Here is a 23,964-nt window from a genome sequence, read left to right on the forward strand (position 1 = left end):
GGTGAGCTGGCTTCAAACAAATGATGAACGCACAGAGATGTGGTGCAGAATATGCTGTGAAAATCCCACTCTAGCGGACAAAAACAGTGCCTTTAATATGTACGCAAACGCGCGTTGCAACTTCTTATCTGGTGCACGTCTTTTATTTTGACAGCGAATGCGCGGCTGCGGACCACTTATGTGCACCCCAAATCTGCAAGACAACTCTAGTAACAGGACAACAGGAAACATGGCCAACACACTGTGAACACAGTCTTTATTCTGTCATCTGTGTTAATCGTGGCATTAAATCTCTGCTGGCCATCACATGTAGCAACCTTTACCTTTATACATATCTGTTATTTTGATCTCCTTACACTGACTTAAATACATAAGCCAAAATATATAAAGATATTAAAAATAAACTGATATATTGTCTTTACAGGCAGATAAGAAACATTTTCTTTGTTCATCCTCTTAGTGAAATTCATATTTTTATTTGTTCTCACATTAGCTCGTAGTTGTGTTTTTCTTTACTGTTGACTGTAATAAACCATAGAGGTTTAAATAGGTCAGTATTTAAACAGTTTCTCAAAACTGATTTTGCCAGCCTTACAATACACCCTTACAATTGTTGTTTTGCACACAGTAAATGCATTTCAGTACATGTTTTATCCATCCACTGGTCATATCTCACTGAACAACAAGAAAAGTGAAAAAAAATTAAATGTGTGCAACCTTTTTTTTAAAAAAAAGCAACAACAAAAAAAAAACATCACAATGCTCTCTTTATGTCCTACAAGTTGACGTACCTGCTGTCGCTCTACAGTTCCACTTATGACAGACCTCTCTGTTCCCCTGACTCCAATGTCATGGCTGCTTTTGGTCAGAGGTATCGGCTGGTCTACAGCATAGCCAGCAATGGAGGCATACAGATGGTTCCCATGGAGACCATTAGAGGAGGAAATAACGTGCTCCACAGGACTGTGGCTGAGGCTCCAGTGCTCACTACGGTTGTCTCCAGCAGAGGGACGCCCCCTTGATAAAGACAGTTAAAATAAAATGTACTAGCAGCTTCGTGGACAACTTTTGTTTTAATTGTTGTGCAGAGGGGATTTTTTTTTAAGCAGACACAGATGAAGTACAGGAAGGGGTTTTCATTTGTAATGTGCAGCTTTATAATTATTATTATTGTAGACTTTTCTTAAGATTATATACAACTTCATTTTAAGATTTGTTTATATCAGTGAACTACTTTGTGTCAAGTCTTGATGCATGCTCAATCAACCAGGTAAGGAAGTATGTCCAGACCAACAGAATCAACTTTTTGGGGTTCTCTGTGTCACACTTTACCATCAAACTTTAAGAGGCTGATCATTAAAGTCATGGTCAGATTTATTTTTTTCCTTTCAGCCTGTATTGTGAATAACATCAGACTGAATGTTTTTACCCATATTGGATAAAATAAATACGTTTCACAGCCAGAACACACTGAAACACTGAGTGCTGTATTTATAAATAAATAAATAAATAAATAAATAATACCATATGCTGGCTTCGAGACTTAAATGAAACCAAACGAAAAAAGGAGATGAATACAAGGTTGTTAGGGCTTCTTAATAATTTTATATTTTTGTATGACAATCAGAAAAGTATCACGGGGACCCTGTTTGTAATGCATGACACTTGTCACATGATGTATTACATTTACAACTCATATATTGCACTGCATACAATTTATTCAATCCAACAAATATAAAAAGCCAATACAGCAATAATTTCAAGACCCACACAAAATCATAATAATATTTTAAAGGCACTTACAGCTGGGTGGCAAACAATCTGCTCATTTTGGTCATGTGGTCTTCATCACAGTGGAATCGGTCTTCCATTTGTTCTTCGCCATATTTTCGTTTGCTTGGGCAGTGAGGAGGAGGCCCACTTATATTGGACATAGTGGCAGAAAGGGAGGGCATCTTGGACTCATCTGTGGGAAAGAGTTCAGTAGTAGAAATAACTTAATTAAATTAATTTAGACTAAAAGGAAGTTTCCAGAATAAAATACACAATAAACACAGTAAACTATAAGGACTCTGTGTATTCCATCAATTCATTTTAAACTGACTTTTTGAGACTGCACTGGTAGATGATCAAGAGTTTCATAAATATACCAAGTAATACAATTTGGCCAGATTTTAATAAATCATGAGCTACAAAAAGCAAAGTAGAAACCAGTTTGCCTAAGTACATCTTGCTTAATGTTAAAACAATGTAAATAACGTATAATAAAGTTGACAATATTACATAATCTGGGGCTATTGCACAAAGGAGAACACTTGATCCATATAGTTATAATGGAGAAGTACTTTGTGTTTTGGTGAATTAAAAAAAAAAAAAAAAAACAGATTCATTGGGGGACCGGAGATCATAAATTAAGTAAATGGCAACTAAATTATAATTTACATTTAGTTTTTTGAATTCCTATTATAAAACGACTCTGACTTTGTTTCATGTATGGAGGTGCAATTTGTTTGGGAAGTAAACTTTGATCAAGAAAGCCAATAGAGCAATACACAAGCAGTTAAAAATCACCCACTCATCTAAGCCCAAAGGAAACTGTGTGTAGAAACATGATAAAGCACATTTTTGAGCAAAATTTCCTGATTTCTTTAGATGTTTGACTAAGCAGTGGCACAAATGAGTGTTACACAACCTGAAGCTTAATCACTGCTACATCATATGAAGCAGCATTGTAGTGTATGCCGTTATAGCTTGGGAATTTCTACAAATTTCAAATGAATGTTATTATTATTCAATGCCAACTTGCTAAATACAGGCTATTAAAATCGTATTTTAAAGTTGCGATGTTATTAAACAAAACACTCGTTGTTCTCCGCACCAACAAGTTGTTAAACATGTCGTCAGTCTCGACGCTAACGTCAGGATAGTCAAAAGGGTAACGCAAATCACAACACAGGGGTATCTGGCGCTGAATTTAGGGAAACCACAACGTGTTGCGTTTTATAAATGAACTCAGGAACTATAGGACCAAAAGAAAGAAAAAAGACAAACTTACCTTCGTAGTGCAGTCTCCCAATGTTATTGTTCATCTTGTCCAGGAACTGAGAGTTTATCATGTCCATTCTAGCATTTACACGAACAGGCTACTTGCTAACATTAACGTTAGCAAGCTATCCTAAAGGAGATAGAAATGTTGTCATGTTTTTAAAAATGGCATACGTTTACACGCCAGTTAATGGTAATCCCAAAAGACATTAGTCTTTATTTTGTTCAACGACAGGCACTTCATGACACTGAAGACTACAGGCTTTAGTGCGGCTAGCTAAACACGTAGCATACGCTGAGCTAGTTGCTACTAGCCGTTCATCAGTGCGAGCTTTAAATTAAACTACGAAGTTATAAACGCTTATATTGAAGAAGTTGCTGTTATTAAAATACAATGTTATACATGTATTGTGACCAGCGGTCTGCTTAGTTGCTGAAGCCAAAATACAAGACTTTGTCTACTTTACTCACGACACAAACTTACGTTAGCCAAGTCGCTAACTTTTCAATGCGCTAGGTCAATGGTTTTCGTTTTAACTAGCAAAAACCTAAAAACTACAAGTCAGTATCTACTTAGTGCCAGGTTAGGTTCAATAGTCTACATCCAACAAAATGAAATCCAAAAAATGGGTATTCCTATTCTTCCATGATACTTACTTCTTCGACAAAAATTAGCTTTACGGCAACACCATAGTTAGCCGAGTCTGCCTACGTACTCTGCCTTCTTCACGCACTTTCACACAGCAGCAGTCCTCAGACAACAAAAGAGCTGAGCGGCCCTAGCGGAGAGATACGAGGCGAACCGGGGCTTTTTGAAGCATATTTAAAAGGTACTTTTATACGGTATGAACACTTTGATATTAACCATTAACAAATTATCCTATCATCCTAAAAGTAACATTGTTTTTCAAGTTTATCAAGCTACGCAGCCTATGAAGATGCCCAAATGAAATGGGTTTAACGTGAAACACAATAGGCTACTTGATTTTTTTTTTTAATGACACTACTGACCATATAGATAATGTTTTTGATATGTGAAGAAAGTAAACATACAAAGAGCTGCTTTCTCTGAACTGCTGTTGATTTTACACGAATCATTATGAGGAGTTTCCAGTGATTTTCACTGCAGTGAGTTTAGTTTCCTGCAGTCTGACTGCAGCACAGCACATTGAGGACAGACTGAGGGCACAATGCCCTGGCCCTGCTGGAGCGTCTCATCCACAGACATCTGACTAGAATGGCTGGGTTTCAGACTTAAGCAAAGCTGAGGTTGGTTTTGTTGCTCAATACACTGATACTACCACATGGTGTCACAATAGCACACATGTTTAATAGTCATTGCAAGGTACACCATCTTTTAGCAATATTATTTTCAGATTATTCTTATTATTTATTTCAGCCAATAGATTCTCTACCGATTCTACACACACACAGACACGCACATACACACACACACACTGTAGGTGCAAAATTACTAGCATATAGCAACAATCAGCTTTACCAATAGCATCATTCTAGCTTTTGATTAAAACCATGGACAACAACCCCAGTCAGCGATCGAGAGAATGGTCACATTTATCTAAGCTCATGTATAAACTCATATTATCTTCCTCAACTACGCTGCCACAACCCTAAAAACAAAATTCACCCTTGTTAAAGTGACATAAAGATAACTGTAATGTCTGCCAGCATGCAACAAAACAGAGGAGCCTGTTAATCACAAATCTTTACACCATATCAACTGATAAACTGGACTAGCAACAGCTTTGACAGGGGAGAATTGGGCTCAAGTGATCTTGGTATTCCACCCCCCCACCCCATATATGCAAGATGCACAGCTACAAGTATTCATGCATAGTACATTCATAAAGAAATAGCAGCTAGTAACAGTTGTAAACATGCCAAAGCAGGATACAAACACAAGAGACATTTTCTCTCAGTACAGAAGTGGATCAATGAATTCACCACACACAAGGACAGTTGGCTGTGAGCACACAATATCTTCAATACAGTTCCATTTGTTTAGCAGTTTTCAGTAAGGTCATGTATTAAAGCTGCACAAGTTGATAAATGACATCTTTTTAGTTGCAGAAACATGAGGGGTGCTCCCCAAAGTCTGACCTGCATAGGTCATGAATTAGTATAACTTGTAGTTGAAGTGTGTCAGTAGGATTCAGCTGACGGGGCACAGTTAGTAGAGGGCAGGCCTGGACCCTGCTCAAATCTAAAGTCCTAGAGGTATACTTATCCCGCTGTCTTCTCTCCTTCCTCTTTTAAGCACCATTTATTTGCTTTGGCTCGCTAAACATAATCCAAATTGCTGCTAACAACTAGTCCTACAGAGTCAGTAAAAAATATATAGTAGCTGACTGTCAACAGGTTTACAGGCATTTTGCACAAATGACAGAGATCAGGGTCAGAAAATACTAATATCATATTTCCCAGAATTTCCCTTAATCAGTGAAATGTAAAATGAATGAATAAATAGTTGTAGACCTGAAATTCAATTCATAAGGTAAATTTATATTCCATAGAATTAATTATATAAATTATTATTATTATTATTATTATTATTATTATTATTATTGTGTCACGTTGCCAAGCAACAGAGGAATTTTCTCCAATTTCAGATTTTTAGTATTAGAGGAAATCTTCAAATTCTGTAAAAATATTTATAAAGTATAAAACTAATTCCATGTAAAAATTTAGCAATTTGAAATGTCATAAACAACATATAAAATATACACGGTATGTGCAAGTATCTCATAATATCTAAAAAAGTATTGTATTAATATTTTACCATGTTATTAATCGTTAAAATGCAGGACTGAAGTGGGGCTGTAAGATTTCTAGTTAACAAGTCATGCCATGATGAATGAAGTCATATAGTAATATTAGCCCTTCATTAGAAAATATACTCAAACTGCGATATAAAGATTCAATGTCCTGACTTGCAATTTTTTTTAATGTGTGCCTATGTTTGAATTTATCTTTTTACACTTTAACAACCTTCTACCACTGCACATCACAAGTTATTGATTTATTGAATTGTTTAAAAAATCCAGTCTTTTGTTTTGTCTTATATAATTAATAAGTGTTTTACAGAAATTACTGTGTTTTTAGTGAACCTTGTGATAATTAGTGCTAAGAATATTGTATGCAGTGTTTTTATGCTCTCATAAGCATCAAACGTTTATATAAAATATAATGAACACAATGAATTGTGCCACCCGTAATGGAGACATGTTAGCCAAGTGAGTTTGTAATGTTTTTAAATTAAACAACTATTGTAGTAAATTATAATAAGGAAAATTATTACATAGAGAGAGATTCATTAAACAATTAAGACAGAGAGTTTTAGTGCATGAATTTGTTTCTCAAGGGACGGCTGATGACGCTTCTTCTCATTCACCAGTCCTAACAGCCATTTTAGATTTCATGGCTGCATTCTATAAGCAGGGAAAACAGCACCCAGACAGAGGGCAGGGTGAACCTGAGTAACAAGGGGAGTAGGAGTAAGGGGAGGGTGATGTAGTACACAGTACACCTTTTTGCACTTTCACTGGAAACCCCTCTATTTTTCATGCTCTGGTTCAAAAAAGGATGACGTCTCTAAGGCAGTAGAAAATGGGGGAGGGGTAGAAAAGGCAGGCAAGCCGGGGGGAGAGAGAGGAGAGAGTGGAGGGCGATAGCAGGAAGGAGAGGCACAGCCAGAGCATCATTTGCAATGCTTGAGGAAAGCACGGGGTAAAGTGATTGGCTATGGGAGAGTGTAGCGTCACTGCCAGTGAGGGGGAGCTTCGAGGATGCTCCACTGAGCTGAGAGGGAATACATTTGTTGGGAGTTTGCACTGAGAGCTCAGCCATTATCAGCTGTACCACTGAGAACAGGGGCTTCTCGGCAGAATACTTTTCCACACCCAGTGCTTGTTGACTCTTCTTCTTGCTCCTCTGCAGCCATGAATTATTTGCGTCGGCGTCTCTCAGACAGCACGTTCATCTCCAACCTGCCCAATGGCTACATGACAGACCTTCAGAGGCCCGATCCTGCTCAGCCTCCTCCACCTGCCTCCAACACCCCTGCCAAGTCTCCGACATCTGGGCCAACACCTCCAGCCACTTCCCCTGCTCCAGAGAGGAAACCCCAGCCAGTTCAGTCGACAGGAGCGGGTTTCTTCAGTTCCATTACCAACGTTGTTAAGCAGACAGCTGCCTCTGCAGGGCTAGTGGAGCAGACCCAAGTCACGACACCTAAGAAGTTTAAAATTCTCCTGGTCATTGATGAACCACAACAGGAGTGGTAAGAGAAAATGCTGCTTTTATATCATTCGTGTTGTGTCATTCAGATGCTGCTGTAGGCATTGTTTCTATGTTTCAGCCATATAGCTGTTAGGTAATGGTTAAAGAACTGCTGAAACAACATCTCTATCAAGCACCCTGCAGAGATGAATGGGGAGTGCTGCTGTGGTTTGATGTTACACCATGCCAGTGTTCAGAATAATACACTCAGGCAGCCAAAACTTAATCAAAAACAATCCACTGATTCTCAGCAGTAATGCCATTATCCCAAGATGGAGGACTTTAAATGTCCTTTGTTTGCTCTTTTTTGTAAGAAATGCAAATGCTTTGTTTAATCGTTTTATTTAGTTTTGCATCTGTCTGTGCAAAAAGCTGATTAATTAATTAAAAATGGTGAAATACTGCACTGGAATGTGATTTTTCACCATTTTTAAAAAAAGGAATGGTATTCCACAGGTTGTGCAGCATTGAAAACTGCATGTTATTTCTAATACTGCAGTGCTTCCCCTCAATCAATGGGGTTTCCCCCTGCTCACTGATGGAAGATCACATGGCATGACAAGAAATTAAACCTATGGTGCATAGGGTTCTCTTAGTTGTGAGTCCAACCTTAAAATGTATAACATAGTTATGTTTCTCAACCCTTAACCTCAATAACCTTAAGGCATTAAGCAGTTGTACTGGCAGCCGTGTCCTAGGGGATCTTAGTCAGAGGTAGCTTAAAGCAAGCATCTTTGTCAGTCGACTGCTTGAAGGACTTAAAATGTTCTAAATGAGTGTATGCATGGATTTATATGGAAATTACTTTGCGTGTTGTCAAACAATAGAATATATTTGATTAACTCTCTCACCACATGACAAACATTTATTTACGCTAGTGGCATGTTTTTCACTGCAGCATATCCAGTCATTTTCAGTTACCACCTAGACATAGAAAGCATAGAACTGTAACTTAACTCTTTAATGCCTTTGATGCCTTTTTAACTGTATACCACAGAGTATACAGTGGTATACAGTTAAAAAGAATGAAAAGAATCAGCTTGCTTTACTTTTAAACATATACACATAAGATATCTTGCAGTTACATGTATTTTCAGCAATGTGAAATTTGTTTATTCACATTGCTGAAAATACATGTTTATTCATATTCATAGACTACACCTTATTCAAAGGTGTAGTCTATTATTCCCCCAAATCAGCTGGGATAGGCTTCAGCCCCCCAGTGTATCTAAAGTGGATAAGCAGTTAAGCAGTTAGCTGGATGGATGAAAACACCAATAGTTGAAGGAATATAGTAATAGGTAGACAGCATGGTAAAATTTGTCAACACATCATGTCTCAGAAGGTTAATATGTTACCGTTGTTCTATATCATGTATCAACCTTAGCTAAATGCCACTGTGTGTGTGTTTATTTGTGCAGGACTGGCCATTAATGGATTAGAAACCCTGATCGTTGTCGTTAGCAGGATGGATGCCAGCTTTTATATTCACTTGTTCTATATTTCTTATGAGAGGAAAGGAAGATCAAATATTGCTCTGCATATCTGGCACAGAAACAAGATATAGTAAATTCAACTAAAGTTTTGCCCTTCATCAAAGACCCTTCTTACAGATAATGTAGGTTGAGTCGGTTGAGCTGATAGGATGTGGCATTAATTTTACTGTCAGTATACAACAGGAGCTGATATGTAGAAACTCCTGTGTAAAAACCTTAGGTAATTATCTGCCCTGTCTGTACCTATATTGCAGATAAATCCATTTTGAAGCTTGATGTGTTCATAACATGTGCAGTTTACTGTTGTTGCAATGTGCATCTAGTGCATAGCCACTTTGGACATCAGCTTTCAAAGGGCTTCCTCTTTCTTGAGCCTGCATCTATTTTTTAGGCCTGCTCAATATCACCACGAGGGAGGTATTACATGTTTGACTAGGTTTTGTTTCTTTTGGACAGGTTTTATGGGACCTTTTGCCTAGTGATTTATGGTCACTATTTCAGTAAACCAGTTTACATAGTGTAGGCTGGGATTGCTTTGTTTTGTTTAGCCTTTGTACTCATTCTGTTAGAGCATAGAAACCCTAACCGAGAACGATTCGGTGAAAAAAGTTTCAGAATAGATGTTTTTATATTAATACATGTTTTGTTTTCCTTTGCCATGTTGGCACAGTGTACGTTTTTGCTTTGTATTGCTTACATGCTCTCTGTGTGGCAGGATGTCCAGACTTTTGTCTGCACACTGCTGCAAATGTAAGGAAGATTAATGAGAACCTGCTGGCCCAGGACACAATTGAAATCAAGAGAGGTCTCCGGGCTAATTGCATCTGTGAGAAGGCTCAACCATTAAATTCTGCTTACTTTCTAAAACATTTAATTATTTTTCACTTCTGAATGTTTCTGTAACATATCTAATTGCCTGTAACTTATATGTTTTATTATTAGAAATCTCATGTCTTTTATGTACCCAGAGCTGGGCAAAGATGAAATCACAGTAAGCGTAGAATGACACGAAATCTAGAATATAGAGAAAACAGAAGATATTAGTATAGACATTCTATTCTCTTCATTATACAACAAGCTAAGCAGAATACTTACAGTGTGTCGTGAAATCTGGGTGTTTACCAGGGTCAGAGCGCAGACTGATGCTTTTTGTTATTCAGCCAGTGTTTGACTTGTTAGATGAGGCTGTCAGTCATGAAGAGTTGTTTATTTTGTTCCAGGATGGCTGTGCTATAATTTGCTTTTACAGGACAGGAGGAGCAGATGGCTCACTGTCTTACTTATCAGACTAATGGCTGAGATGCCTTGGTTCCTTGCACACACTATATAATGTAGCTCAGTTTCAGAAACAGCATTTCTTTAATTGAATTGCTCAATGTTAAAAATTACCCAAAAAATAATTAGTCTACTGCTTCATCTGATATCAGAAGAAGATGCTGTGAGCTTAATCTAGTTCAGACAATGCCAATATGTGAGAGTGAATGTTACGCAAGCAAAGTAATAAGACATTAACATTCAGCAAGGATTCTGGCTTACCAAGCCCTCAGTGACTCATCTGAAAAAATGTCTTTCATAGCAATCTTTAATTTGGCAAATGTTTTACAGCATTTAGCCAAAAGCAGCATCCCCTTAAACCTTAGATGATCCTGAGGACATTGTGTGCCATTCCATTTTATATTTTTATGCTATTTTGGCTGAGCTGAATGAATATAGCTCATGTTCGACAGAGGATATAAATTTTTTTAATGTTAGAATGTTAGAATTCTTGTCTTGGTTCCTTAAATGAGCATCTGTGCTGCAGCCATAGTTATAGGTATGAGCATTAGTGCAGGAACAGTCAGTTTGGAGCTACTAAAGTGATAAGTGTGTGTCACTATTGATGTTGGATAAGGGTTTATGTGTGGTGCAATACAAATAATAATCAAACTCTCGTTGAATTAAATGAATTATTGTAGTTTTTTGTGGAGCTATGTAAACATATTGGCCTTTAAAGGGTTAAAATAAAAAGAATTATAATTAATTTTTCCTATTTATATTTCAGATTGAAGTAGTTTTAAAAGCGTTATCACTGAAAACAAAACATTAATTTCTTATTTGTTTTTTAACCTCACGTTTAATTCAAGTCAAAAGAACCCCTGTTGATTCTTACAAATCAATGATCCATGTAAACATCTACTGTCATGCTTCCTCGTTTCAAACCAAGCAGGTGTGAAGCCAGCAGTCAAATCCAAAGGAAGAAATAAATATAGTTTTATATAAAAATAAAGTTATTGGTTTTTGGACGAAAGCTAAACTTGACACCAGAGAATCTGTTTGCTGCGAGCTGACAGCCACATTCTAATGCATATTAATGCAGTGCATTGAAAGATCACTTCTTTAAATGTGTGGCTTCGGTGGCCTTTTCAGTGTGCTGAGCTGAGACGTTCTTTGCACAGTGAATAACCATGAATCAATCACATAACCACACCTCTTCTATACAGTCATTCCTTATGCTAAAAAATATTATTATTATAAATATTAATTTTAAAAAAGCTTATTTGTACAAAATAAAACTTATCGTGCATGATGTACTTGATTTCAGGGATCATGTTTTGGAAATAATATCTTTTTTGTGTAGGTTGGCAGAGAGCATTCATTGCAGTGCAAAGCAGGCTCTTCATTTTCCTAAATATTAGAGCGGTGATTCATATTTTAATGCTTGTTTTCTTCAGCAGCCAAGTAGATCCCAATGCTCTAATTACATTTTGAATGAATTATTCAGCTTTTCCTCCCTGTGTGACAGGAGGGTGATGCAAATGAAAAGGAAGCCCAAGTAGGAAGTGAAAAACATGTTTGCAAAATATACTTACATCATGCGTCATAATGTCCCATTGTCTACAAATTTTCTTTGAATATAGCTATAATGATTTATGTAGCACACTTGCACTGTAGTAGCTGGTGGTTAGATTTAGTATGAACTTGAACCTGTGGAAATTCAAACCAAAATTCGAGCTTAACAATGGCAGCTTGAGGGAAGGATCTTTATTTGTGCTCTCCCTAGTATTGATTTGTCCCAGTAGTATCTGTGGCCACAGCTTATCTTGTCTGGGCCATCCCCTGTATATCAGTAAGAGACACAGAAATAATAGGCACAAAATCGCTGTGAGCCTTTGGCAGTTTTCATCCATGTGTAGTTTTTGGTCACTGATCCACCTTAATCGTAAAACCCCGTGATAAGACTTCCTCTTCAACAGTGATCCAGGTGACGAAAAATGTGGGGTGTCACATTTATTTTTAAGAGCTGAATTACAAGTCTGAAAGGTGCAACCATTTTTGGGAATCTTTGAATTCAGTGAATGTTGCCTCATTGCATCATCCGTGTTATCCCCCGTAGGCACTACTGTTACTGCCAGATTGAGGGGGAAAGGTGTTGGAAATCTGCAGTTAGAAAACCACAAAGTGACATGTCTGGATTGTAATACTTCATGCACTTCACACATTTGCACATATTGAGCAGTGATTTATGATCCATATTTTGTGTTATATTTGTTGCAAAGTAAAAACTAATATGATCATTATACTCAGAGGTGCAGTCAGTTGAATCTATTTTGGAAATCTCTGTAATCCTGTTGTTGTATTTGTGATTACATTAAAAGTTAATGCTTTCTTTTTACCCAGGGCCAAATTATTCCGCGGAAAGAAAATACTTGGGGATTATGACATCAAAGTGGAACAGGTACAATTCATCAGCCAAATTAAATCCATTGCAAGTACGCTTTGAGTGCAGAGTATGCGAGTTCATAAGTTTAAATGCACTGTTCTCTTTTCTAACGATCAACTCCCTAGGCTGAATTCAACGAGATCAATGTCATAGCTCATGCAAATGGAACCTGCGATGTTAACATGCAGGTTCTGAGAAATGGTACCAAGGTTGTCAGGTAAGACACATGCAAACACACACAGAGAAGATTCAATGTAAAGTGCTGTTTATGTAGCACTTTTCTAGTTTTACTCAAAGTACTTTAGACTGCAAGTCACATCTAACCATACAGTCATGCAGCCCTTTACTTTGCACACTTCTTATCTACTTCACATCCCATAGTTCATCTTCACCAGTTAATCTAACAAAATGAGTCACTTTCGCTTTCTTTTTTTAAATCAATATATATACACTAACAGTCCCTACCTGATTTATCTACATTGTTATCAACACTTTAAACAGCCTGTCATTTTTATGGTGAGTTCTCGCCACATCTATGCTGTAATTCTATTTTTTAGGTCATTCAAGCCAGACTTTGTCCTCATTCGTCAACATGCCTTCAGTATGACCCAGAATGAAGATTTTCGCAACCTGATCATTGGCCTGCAGTATGGTGGTGTGCCAAGCATCAATACCCTCGAGTCCATCTACAACCTGTGTGACAAGCCGTGGGCGGTATGCAATCAGCAGTCAGGCAGTGGTTTACTTAGAACAATAGTAGCAGGCAGATGGATGAAAACACTAATCTTTTCTGAATGCCCTGGTTCTGGATTGCATTTCATATTGTTTAAAAAATTCTGTGAAACAATTTCCAACTTTTGTATGTTTGTCGGTTATTTCTTTATGTCTGTTTATCTTTATGCATGTGCAGTTTGCCCAGCTTATCAACACCTGCAGAAAGTTAGGTCCTGAGAAGTTCCCTCTGATCGAACAGACTTTTTACCCAAACTACAAGGAGATGGTGAGAACCATGTCATCTCCCCCATTTTTACTGCACAAATTGAAAATGTTTTTATTTGTTATTGTAATTAAAAACTTTGTTAATGTGTGAAGGGATAACGTAAGAAGTAACTCAAATTATAACTTGTTACTTTAGGTAAGCATGCCATCGTTTCCTGTTGTTGTGAAGATTGGACACGCCCACTCTGGCATTGGAAAGGTATACAGGTTGTTCCTGTTGCAATAATATGAAAGTATGCAGACTGTGGATATACTCTTCATTAAAACAACTATCTTTTTTCAATATTTTACTATTTTCTGTCTAATCATTTTGTGCACAGGTGAAGGTGGACAACCACAGTAAGTTCCAGGACATAGCTAGTGTTGTGGCTCTTACCCAGACCTACACCACCACAGAGCCTCTCATTGACTCCAAGTACGATATCAGAATCCAGAAGATTGGCACCGACTACAAAGCTTACATGTATGTAGAACACTTTTGTTGCTTGGCATTACAAATAAAACAGAAGATGGGCTGACATTGCTTTAATTTGTGCAATTTACCCATATCAGGAGAACTTCCATATCTGGTAACTGGAAGACCAACACGGGCTCAGCTATGCTTGAACAAGTGGCCATGACTGATAGGTGAGAATGCTACAGTCAGTGTTTGATGTTTATGCAAGCATTGTGGTTATAAAGGGATAGATGGTCAGCAACAATGCTCATGTAGGCTGTGGTGTTTAAATGGTATTCACTTGGTACTAAAGGCCTTTAATTAAATAAATAAAGGTATGAAGAAAAGGATCTCTGAATGTACACCACATCAAACCTTCAAGCACCAGGTGTCACTCATGTCAGCTAAGAACAGGAAACTGAAGCTACACCAAAACTCCCTGATCATTGCACTGCCACCAGCCTTAGTCATTAATCCAAGACAGGATGGATCCATGTTTTCATGTTGTTTCTGCCCCTGCCATCTAAGTATTAAAGCAGAAATTAAGACTCATCAGACAGGCATTATTTTTTTAGTTTTGGTGTAGCTTCAGTTTCCTGTTCTTAGCTGACATGAGTGACACCTGGTGCGTCAAGGTTTGATGTGTTGTGCATTCAGAGATCCTTTTCTTCATACCTAACCAAAGAATGGTTATTGGAGTTACTGTTGGCTCTCTCAGCTCAAAACACTCTGGCAATTCTCTTCCTATATTTGGCATCAACAAAGCATTTTTGCCTAGAGTTGCTCAACTTAAATTTCAACCGGTCATCTTGGCAATGTCTGTATGCCTAAATGTATTTAGTTGGTTTCAAGTTACTTTTTTTTTTTTGTTAGGTACAAGATGTGGGTTGACACCTGCTCAGAGATTTTCGGGGGTCTGGATATTTGTGCAGTTAAAGCTATCCATGGGAAAGATGGCAGAGACTACATCACTGAGGTAGGAATCTAGGACTGTCATGTTTAAAAGTGAACTTGTGCATTTGAAACATACTGAATATACTGTTTGACATGAATGTCACATTTTATATTAGGCCAAGCTTTTTACAAGACACTGCCCTCTGCTGTCTCTCTACTGTAACTATCTTCCACTTGTCATAGGTGGTTGGTTCTTCCATGCCGCTGGTAGGTGAACACCAGGCTGAGGATCGACAGCTCATTGCAGACATGGTGCTAGCAAAAATGAACGAGTTAGTGGAGAAAGAAGCTAATGCTCCCAAGAGACCCACCACCATACAACCATCCCAGGTACAGCAACACACAGGCACAGCAGTTAGAAGCAGTAGCGTTGTGCTAGTTTTGTTTTTGTTTATGTTTTTGAATATTGTCAGTGGTGTGTACTATAAGATTAAAAAAATATTTAGCTGTTATAATTTTCCACCAATTAACTGTTGAATGAGTAAATTCCTAAAAAAAAAAAATCTGTTTTTAGGGGACCGGCCAGAAGGGAGAGATTACTGGTGAACCCACCAAGAACGGTGCTGGGCGCCCGCCTCAAGGTTGTCTGCAGTACATTCTTGACTGTAATGGCGTTGCAGTGGGTCCGAAACCAGTCCAGGCCAACTGAGTAACCCAGTAGAATAGGGATATCTGAGAGTCTAGATAACAGCGATGTACCTGCTGAACACATGCACAGACGTGTGTATGCGTGTGTGCGTGTGTGGATGCTCATAGCTAGAGTCAAATTTTTTGGTGGCGTGAGCTCAGTACAGATGAGTGCTGGCCTGGACTGTGTTTTAAACTCTATGCAGTGTCAAAACGTACTGTCTACTTGTTGACCTGTTGATTTAAGTGTGCTTTTATAGGACACCTGTGTTTCAGTAGCTGTGGTTTTTCTTTGGGGCTGTTGTTGATGATGTAAAATGCAGATTGTGCCTACACTCAGTTCGGTGCTGCTCTGTGCTACTCGTTTAACCCAGCTATGGATCTTTCATTTGCCCTTCCCACTCCTTTTCTTTTTGTTTTGGTGTGTACCTTTAGATATTGTTCAAACTGTGGAAGATTGTACAGTTTGAAACTTGTGTATATCTCAATATGTAAACAGTGGGTGTGTATGGCTGTAGTAGTGATTATTTTCGTACTAATACTAATAAATAGAGGTTTTTTTTATTTGTTTTGCATGATTGATAGAAAGGCAGGTGCAAGTCAGTTATAAATGTCTGATCAAGTGGGATGTTCACGTAACATCGCTGTTACACCGCTGTATTTATCTAAGCTGTGTTCCCTGTGATTCATGCATTGTGAATGTGTCATAAGAAATGCATATTATAAGTTGTACAGGATAAAGTGTAGAGATACAGTAGAGACATACAGTATATTGCCTTTCCAAAATCTTTTTTTTTTCTCTTTTTCATTACTAGTTTCACTAGAAAAGAGATTATACAGAGTTTTAATAGATATTTAATCGATAATAGAATTAGTCTAAGATGTATTGATGATTTTATTATGCAGAAGGTGTGCAGGTGTCTACAGACAACTTCTATATATTTTGAACCAAAGAACATATCGGTTACTTTTAATCAGTCTTTGCACTCCAGTAACCCACAACGTAAGTACCAGTGATGAGACCGTTAATTCTGCGGCTGTCACACGGAGTGTGCAATTTAATCAGAGCTGAGCGCTCCAAGATAACAGTTATGTTTTCAAATTGCTTGTTGTAAGTCACACAGCAGTGAACTGACGCTGCATTCAAGCTGTTGTGTGGAGGCAGACATTGTTTCTGATAATAAAAAGCTGTGTAATGTATGATTTGCCCCCTCCATTCCTTACTCTCACTCTGGAGATCAGCTATCATTGGAGGTGTTGCCATGACAACAGTGCAAGTGCTCTGAGATTTAGTCTGGATTCCGGTAGTAGTACTGTGTCCCCATTACTGCCATTCAAAGATTCCTGTGAGATGTTGGAAGTTGCAATAATTTATTTATTCATTTTGACTCTTTTAGAACAATAATGTATTTTTTTTAATCCAACCAATCATCAAATTGATACGACAAAGCTATAGCCATCCATGCATTAAATTGTGTTTAGACAAGTGGGTTGTTGGGTTTTGTTTTGTTTTTTTTACACAATCGATCGTTGTCCAGTGGCTTTTGTGTGGAAGACATTTCGCATATCCAATACAATAAATGGTGTAACAGCTAAAAAGCAACCAAATCAACTGTAAAAAATAAATCCGCACCATTTTCCAACAATTTGTTTGTTACAACAGTATAAAACATGTTCAGCAAGTTCTGTGTGCAGTCTTTTTCTAAGTTGTATAAAGTGCCATTGTAACTGTGAGCGTGTCCTTGTAAAAGCCATGCCTGCGGCTTATTGGATGTGTTGTTCAGTTTAATAGGAAGTATGCCATGACAATGATTTTCAAAGGAAGAACATGCAGAGGTACCCCATCAGTAATAGCTGCATGGTGACGCCTTGGTCGGTGATTGTGATTATTTGGTCACTGTGTTGAGGTGGAACTTGTGTCGTCAGACCTAGTGAACTGTATGAGTTAAAGACCGTGGTACTTCTGAGGCCAGTGTTGAGCTGTTCGTATCAAGATCAGAGGACAATATATTGTAGAGGGGAAAAAATCCTCTCTGGAAATTCAACCTCTGTCACTGGCAATAAAGCTTCCTTTGCAATACATGCTTGGTCTGTGTCCTCGTATGTGTTACGATTTTATTAATTTTATTCATTATGGCAACACTGGGTAATATGACAGGCTCATCTAAATTACACAGTCTAGTGGGCAAAAGTTCAGCTGCTAAGTGCACATACTGCGATGCTTCCAATGCATGAAATTATATCTGTATTGTGAAAGAGATGGTGATAACACATCTCCTCTGCTTTGTGCCTTCATATTGTGCTGTTTGTCTTATATGTTGAGAATGTGGGATATTTTATTTGTATCAGACAAGTTAATAAATAAAACGGTAATCATGGAGAACTGGCTACTCTACATATGAACACATATGAAGCTTTCATTTATCATTTTGTCTCCATAGCTGTTACAATCATAATTATTATTTTCACAAACACCTGCTCTAAAGCTCATCCTCAAATGTAAAGTGTTTAAAAAAAAAAAAAACAAAGCATAGCAGATTTTTTCAGACACTGCACCAAGAAAGTCTAAGGTAGACACTTAAGATTCAAAAACTTTAATATTTTCAGTGCACTCAAGTTCCAGGATTGAAGCCAACACTTCAGTTTCTCCATAAAAACACTTCTACCTATCTACACAGAGCTATAAATCACCAAAACCACTAAAAAAAAAAGAGCATGACAGTGAGGAAAAACCACAATGACCTCCAAAGATGAAATAGGAATACATAGATTCTGTCATCAATGCTCACATCAGGGCTCTGGTTTTCAGTTATTCAGAGAGCAAATATACTCTTGCATGAATTCACACACAACCACACACATGCTGATTGACTCTGCACCTAAAAGGTTGTGATTTTCCTGTTTTTCAGTAAATCCCAATCTCTAAGGAGTGCCTCTGGAATGAAAGAAAAAGGCTTTTTCTGCATTTTCAGTGAAGACAGCCCATCTGCAACTAGAGGAAGTTTATTTTCTGAAAAAAAAAAAAAGAAGTAATTTTCAACCTGTATCATTCAACATGTTGCAAAATAAACAGAAAAGGTGCCTGGTGTTCTGAGGCCTGCCATAACAAGATATACAAAAAACGATATAAATAAAGAATGGAAAACATGAAAATGTACATTTTCAGTTTTTGCATCATCACAAAATTGCTGAAATCTCAAAAGGTTTTTTTCCCCACAGTGAATGTATTTCAAGTGTAACTATGAGGACATTTTACTTTCAATTATCTGATTGTAAAGCTAGTGTTATATTTGACCTATATACACTAGCATCACCTGTTATCATCAATATTACAGTTATAGACATATATGTACTTTTTGCACCTTGCATTGTTGTGTCTTCTGGTGATATAAAATGACTATTACAATAATTACAAAATACTCTGCATAAAAAGTGGTTACAGGAGAATTTTTATTTGTAACTCTGTTCATACCTTTGAGGTGTATGTGAGAAAATTTGGACAAAAATGCATCGCTTGTATTTACAGCTCAGTTGTATTAGTATTCCACTATTTGTATCTTATTAAGCTTTCTTATGCATTAAGTAATGAGTAGTAAGGACTAGATTGTATTCTCATTCTAGTCCTGTTTTCTTATTGAAAGACTGAAATAACAGAGCATCTGCGGTCTGATTGAAAAGATTAACCCTGGAGTCTTACATGTTGCAGACCATGGTTGTTAGACCATGCCTGGCTGATCACGTTTGATGTCACAAAAACACATTCGGTGTCAACCTCAGATTCAGATCAGGTGAGCAGAAAGAAAAATTCTCCAGTAGGACAACAACACTTTTTGGAATATGCATTCTATAAATTTTTAAACATTTAACTATACTTAAATAGGTTTATATCAAGTCTTCATGAACATAATATTTCATTCTTTTCACTTAATTTGTGCTGTGGTGTGTTCATTCTCTTCCTGATATGAGTGGCTGCACAGAACAGCAGTCAGCACTGATAATTTTTTCTGCCGACAGATGATCCATGAATAATTGACATGGCTGCAGAAGCCATCCTGCATTATAATAGATGCATAGCTTTGCTATGAATTCTACTGGAGTTAGATGACTATCAAGTCTGTTGTTTACTTTAGAAGATATCAATATTCACACAGCAGATTAATTTTATCTGTTTGAACAAATATTAGCTGTCTCCCACAGATAAAATATGTTCCACAGGCAGCATTTGTCAGACTTACAGATGGTCCTTTCTCCTCACTACAAGCAGACCGACCTGGCCGGTTGAAGCTTCTGAAGAACTCAAGAGGAATGAATGTGGGTTCTTGAAGCTCCAGCTTCTGTCCAGACTCCTGCCAGCTGTCTGCCAAGCTGCTGCTCAACATGAACACTTTGTGGCCTGTAGGGGCACGCTGCACTGACCATCTGGTGAAGATCACAGTGGATCACCACTAATGAAGGAACATGTAAAAGTGACCTGCAATAAACAGCAGCATCTCTGAAAGTCATTAATTGCACCCAATTCTAACATGTTATATAGATGTTTTTTGTTTTTTCCCAAAAATGTGAATAAAGGGGATACATTTAATTAAATCAGACCTGTCAATCAAGCTGACTGTTTTCAGATTAATTAATTAAAAACTACTAACACATTACCACCACAAATGCCGAACGTGACATCCTACTTGAGTCCTACTTAAAAATTTAAACCTAATAAAAATATATTAAATGTGTAATGAAACCAAATATATTATTATCAAATAAAAATCTAAATTTATTCAGTTTACAATAATATAAGACCATGAAAAGTTATATTTCATCTTATGTGAAGAGCTGGATCTAGAATGCGCTTGTTTCAAACGTGACTGGTTATGTTTCTGTAAATCAACTGAAGAATAAAGGAACAGAAATATTGAGCTTTATTGTTGCCATCTGCTGGTGGAGTTGAGGTACAAAAAGACTATATATAGTATCTTAGTTTGTAAGATTGCATAACCAGCCACTTGAGCTGCATAGTGTACCTTCAATTTTTCACAGACTGGCATCACAAGAATACATCGATCAACTATCCAGCTAAAAAAGGAAATTAATTGCTTTCTATTTATTATTACTTATTATTTATTGAAGGTAAAACCCTTGAAAGAGAAAGGCAAGTAGCTGTCTGGCAGACAACGTCAGATAAATCAAAGATTGGTACGACATGTTTTCAGGTCGTTTGTGAAACTGCATTACTCTAGAATACATCTTGTTGTGCCCCGCCTGTCTTTGTGGGAGGCTGTAAGGTGTAGACTGGAGTTTAGGGTTATTACAGCTTCCCCTTTTACTTAAAGCATATTTCAGATGGCAACATTTTTTATTGAACTAGATCTCCCAAAACAAAGATCAAAGAAAATAATAATTTCAGAATAATTATCAGATGGTGTAAAACTTAAAAATAAAATGTGTCATAAACAATGATATTAGTTACCATCTGACTTTTAAACATTTTTTTAAAAATGTAGATACTGAACTACACAGTCTTGTCACAGTTATTCCACATGTTTACCCCTCGAATAGATATACACCCCTTTTCATATTTGTCCTTACTATTGCTTTTCTTTAAATTAATGTTTCCTAAGTTCGCATAAGTTCACATCTTTTCTCCTCTACTCCACAATCTCATTAGCTAAGTTATAGCCAACAATTACAAAAAAAGAACAGGTTAACTATTAAGATCTTTAGTTTTAGCTATATTATTTTTACAGTGTAATTAGGATAGTTTGCTTTTTCACAACTTGTGTCAAGAACTGTCCATGTTTCTTAAGTTACTGCTAAAATATCTTGTAATTATTCCCTTTCACTGAGTCACTAAATATTTATTTATTTTAATGTATTTTACTTAGTTCTACTTTTAAAAACATCCTATTATAGTGCATCGTCCTTTATACATGCACTCTCTATTCCCTTTGTGATCCATGGCTTATCCACATATGATTGATTCCTCGTGAATTTTTTAATGGACATTTTTCATCACAAAGCATTATTAATAGGCTTTGTTTTGTTTTGTTTTTTCTTACATTAGCTCTGTCTAAAGGGCAGTGATGGCTTCTGGTGTTCTGCTTTGGATGATTCAATAGGTTTCATATTCTTTCTTAAAAGGTTTTGGAAAAACATTTGTAGACCAGCTATTATGTTGCTCTCTTTATACCTACAGTGGCAGTTCATTACACTACATTACGTTACAAGTTCAAATGCTTGTATTCTAACTGTATTTTACCTCAAAGTATTTCTCGTTTCTGTCTGTTTAAACCTATATTTCCCTGTTACCAATACGGATTCTGAAGTACAATTTCACTAACTCATGCACACAAGGCATTTTATAGAATGTATAATCTGTGGTAGATGTTTGACTTGAAACAACAGATTTAATCTCCACATTTCAACTTTTTTCTTAAAATAGGATTTTGAATTTTAGCACAAAATTCCAATTTTATTCACAAATAAACAAAAAAATTTTCTTAATACTCTTTTGTGCACTGGCAATGAATAACATTCTTTTAAACCTTTTTAGCATGTGAGCCCTCACCAAAAAGATTATCCGGTTAATTCAGATGTCTATGAGTGAGGACATTTCTACCAATATAAATAAATAAATAAATAAATAAATTTAACCTAAAAAAAAATTTGTGACCAAGAAAAAAAGAGAAGAAGATACATTTCGGTCCTTGGACCCACATACCTAAACCGTCTAAAGTAGTAGTTTTAAAGGAAACTACTGCAGACTCATCTCACCCTGCTACATCAGAAAAATATTAATGTGTATCGTGATATCGCAATTTATATTTGTCCAGTGGGGATGTTTTGTGATAAAGTACATACCTTCTGATGACATTACATCTTCCTCTACTGACAACTATCAACACCTAGGAAAAACCAGTAGATGGTGCTATTGTAATCCAAGAAAGTAGGGCAGTTAGGACCTGTTGACTTCATTTTAACCAGCTTGTGTGGCTTGTCAGGTTGCAGAAATAGAACAGATAAACACATATAGCAGTTGTAAAAATAGATGACTAGTGGTTGACCTAAGAGTTTGCTCTTGTTGTGTTGCTTTGATCACGTCATTCTGTATTTCCCCCGTGCTGGGCATCATTTAAAGGAAAACAAAAGAAGAACTTGAAGAGCTTCCCTCTTATTTCCTGCTGTCTTCAATGCAAAGGGCCACATACAAACAAAACTTTCCACATTTAGAGCATGGTCATTTTCCCCCTATATTTACTATAAATTTGCTCTTGGGACTAAACCAATTAAGTGGTCCTGCCCAGCAGGAACTGCACATTGGGTGTTTACACTAAAACAAAATAACTGTCCTCTCTCTTTCCACCACATGTCCCTCCCTTGCTGAATGATTGTTGTTCCACTGAGTCTGCCAGTGGCTATACAGTGCACAGTGTCATCAGCCAATCCCTTGGTGGCGTGTCTGGACTGTATCCCCTGTGAGGTTGCAGCAAGTTGCCACTGCTACAGCAAACATGCCACAAACTCTTACACATGTGTGGGATTTTGCCGTGCTAGTGAACAAGAACTAAGGCAATAATAATAATGTCTACATCACCTGCTTTCATTGCTGGAATTAAAAGTATTTTTAATCAATATGCAGTTTTGGTCGAGTCTTTTTTTTGTAACTTTGTCTCTGTACACTCCCATAGTGAATTTTAAATCAAACTATTGGGAAGTGATTGAAGCACAGACTTTCAGCTTGAATTCAAAAGATTTAGCAAAAATCAAATTTACTGCTGAAGGATGGCTTCAATTTTTTGTACATTTCCTCCCCATCCCCCATTTTCAGAGACTTAAAAGTAACTGGACAAACTAATATAATTTCAAATATACATAGAATTTTTTTTTAAAACCTTCATGAAAATTCACCCAATGAATGCCTGAAGTCTAGAACCCATAAGCATCACTCCAGCTGGTTTCTGTTGCTGCTTGTTTGTGTCTCTGCCTTTTGTTTTGTCTTCAGTAACTGAAAACCATGCTCTGGCCCCTTGAAGAACATAACATTTCTCAGGCTTGAAACACTCGAGTTTCTTTTACAGTTTGCTTTGGTCTTTATCCATTTTCAGTGCAAAGTTCCCCCCAATTAGCTTTGCATTGCAGCATTTGGCTGAATCTGAGCAGGGTGTGTAACCCTGTACACATCATCAATAAACACTGATGAACCAGTTTCATCGGCAGCCTTATATGCTCATCCTTGAAGACTGCTTCCACCATGTTTGACAGATAATGTGGTAGATATTTTTCTCGTCCACACTTCTTTTCCTACAATTCTGGTACAAATGAATCTGGTAGTTTCATCTAGCCAAAGATTTTTTTTCCAGAGCTGTGGAGGCTCTTAGAGGTTTTCTGGCAAAGTTTAAACTCTCTTTCCAGTTCTT

At 37.1% G+C, this 23,964-nt stretch overlaps 2 protein-coding genes across 2 annotated transcripts in view; one reads left to right on the top strand and one right to left on the bottom strand.

The window, feature by feature from the left end:
* Positions 1–3,869, bottom strand: part of LOC102198114 (transcription cofactor vestigial-like protein 4) — an 8,134-nt gene extending 4,265 nt beyond the window's left edge. Inside the window, exons 1-4 of the mRNA XM_005749036.1 lie at positions 3,703–3,869; positions 3,056–3,175; positions 1,804–1,966; positions 792–1,017 (exon numbers count right to left, since the gene is read on the bottom strand). Coding sequence (XP_005749093.1) covers positions 792–1,017; positions 1,804–1,966; positions 3,056–3,122 — 456 coding nt within the window. The 5' untranslated portion in view covers positions 3,123–3,175; positions 3,703–3,869. The remainder of the gene's footprint in view (positions 1–791; positions 1,018–1,803; positions 1,967–3,055; positions 3,176–3,702) is intronic.
* A 2,847-nt stretch (positions 3,870–6,716) lies between these two features.
* On the top strand, positions 6,717–17,936 carry syn2a (synapsin IIa). The gene is made up of 11 exons (XM_005749034.2): positions 6,717–7,345; positions 12,498–12,555; positions 12,666–12,757; positions 13,098–13,254; positions 13,451–13,540; positions 13,676–13,738; positions 13,860–14,002; positions 14,092–14,166; positions 14,849–14,951; positions 15,113–15,259; positions 15,444–17,936. The coding sequence occupies exons 1-11, from the start codon at positions 7,005–7,007 to the stop codon at positions 15,576–15,578; spliced, it is 1,404 nt and encodes a 467-aa protein (XP_005749091.1). The 5' UTR covers positions 6,717–7,004; the 3' UTR covers positions 15,579–17,936.
* Positions 17,937–23,964: the final 6,028 nt, after the last annotated feature.

Source organism: Pundamilia nyererei, unplaced genomic scaffold (genome assembly GCF_000239375.1).
Source record: "Pundamilia nyererei isolate P.nyererei 1_Seehausen unplaced genomic scaffold, PunNye1.0 scaffold00236, whole genome shotgun sequence".
Taxonomy (NCBI): domain Eukaryota; kingdom Metazoa; phylum Chordata; class Actinopteri; order Cichliformes; family Cichlidae; genus Pundamilia; species Pundamilia nyererei.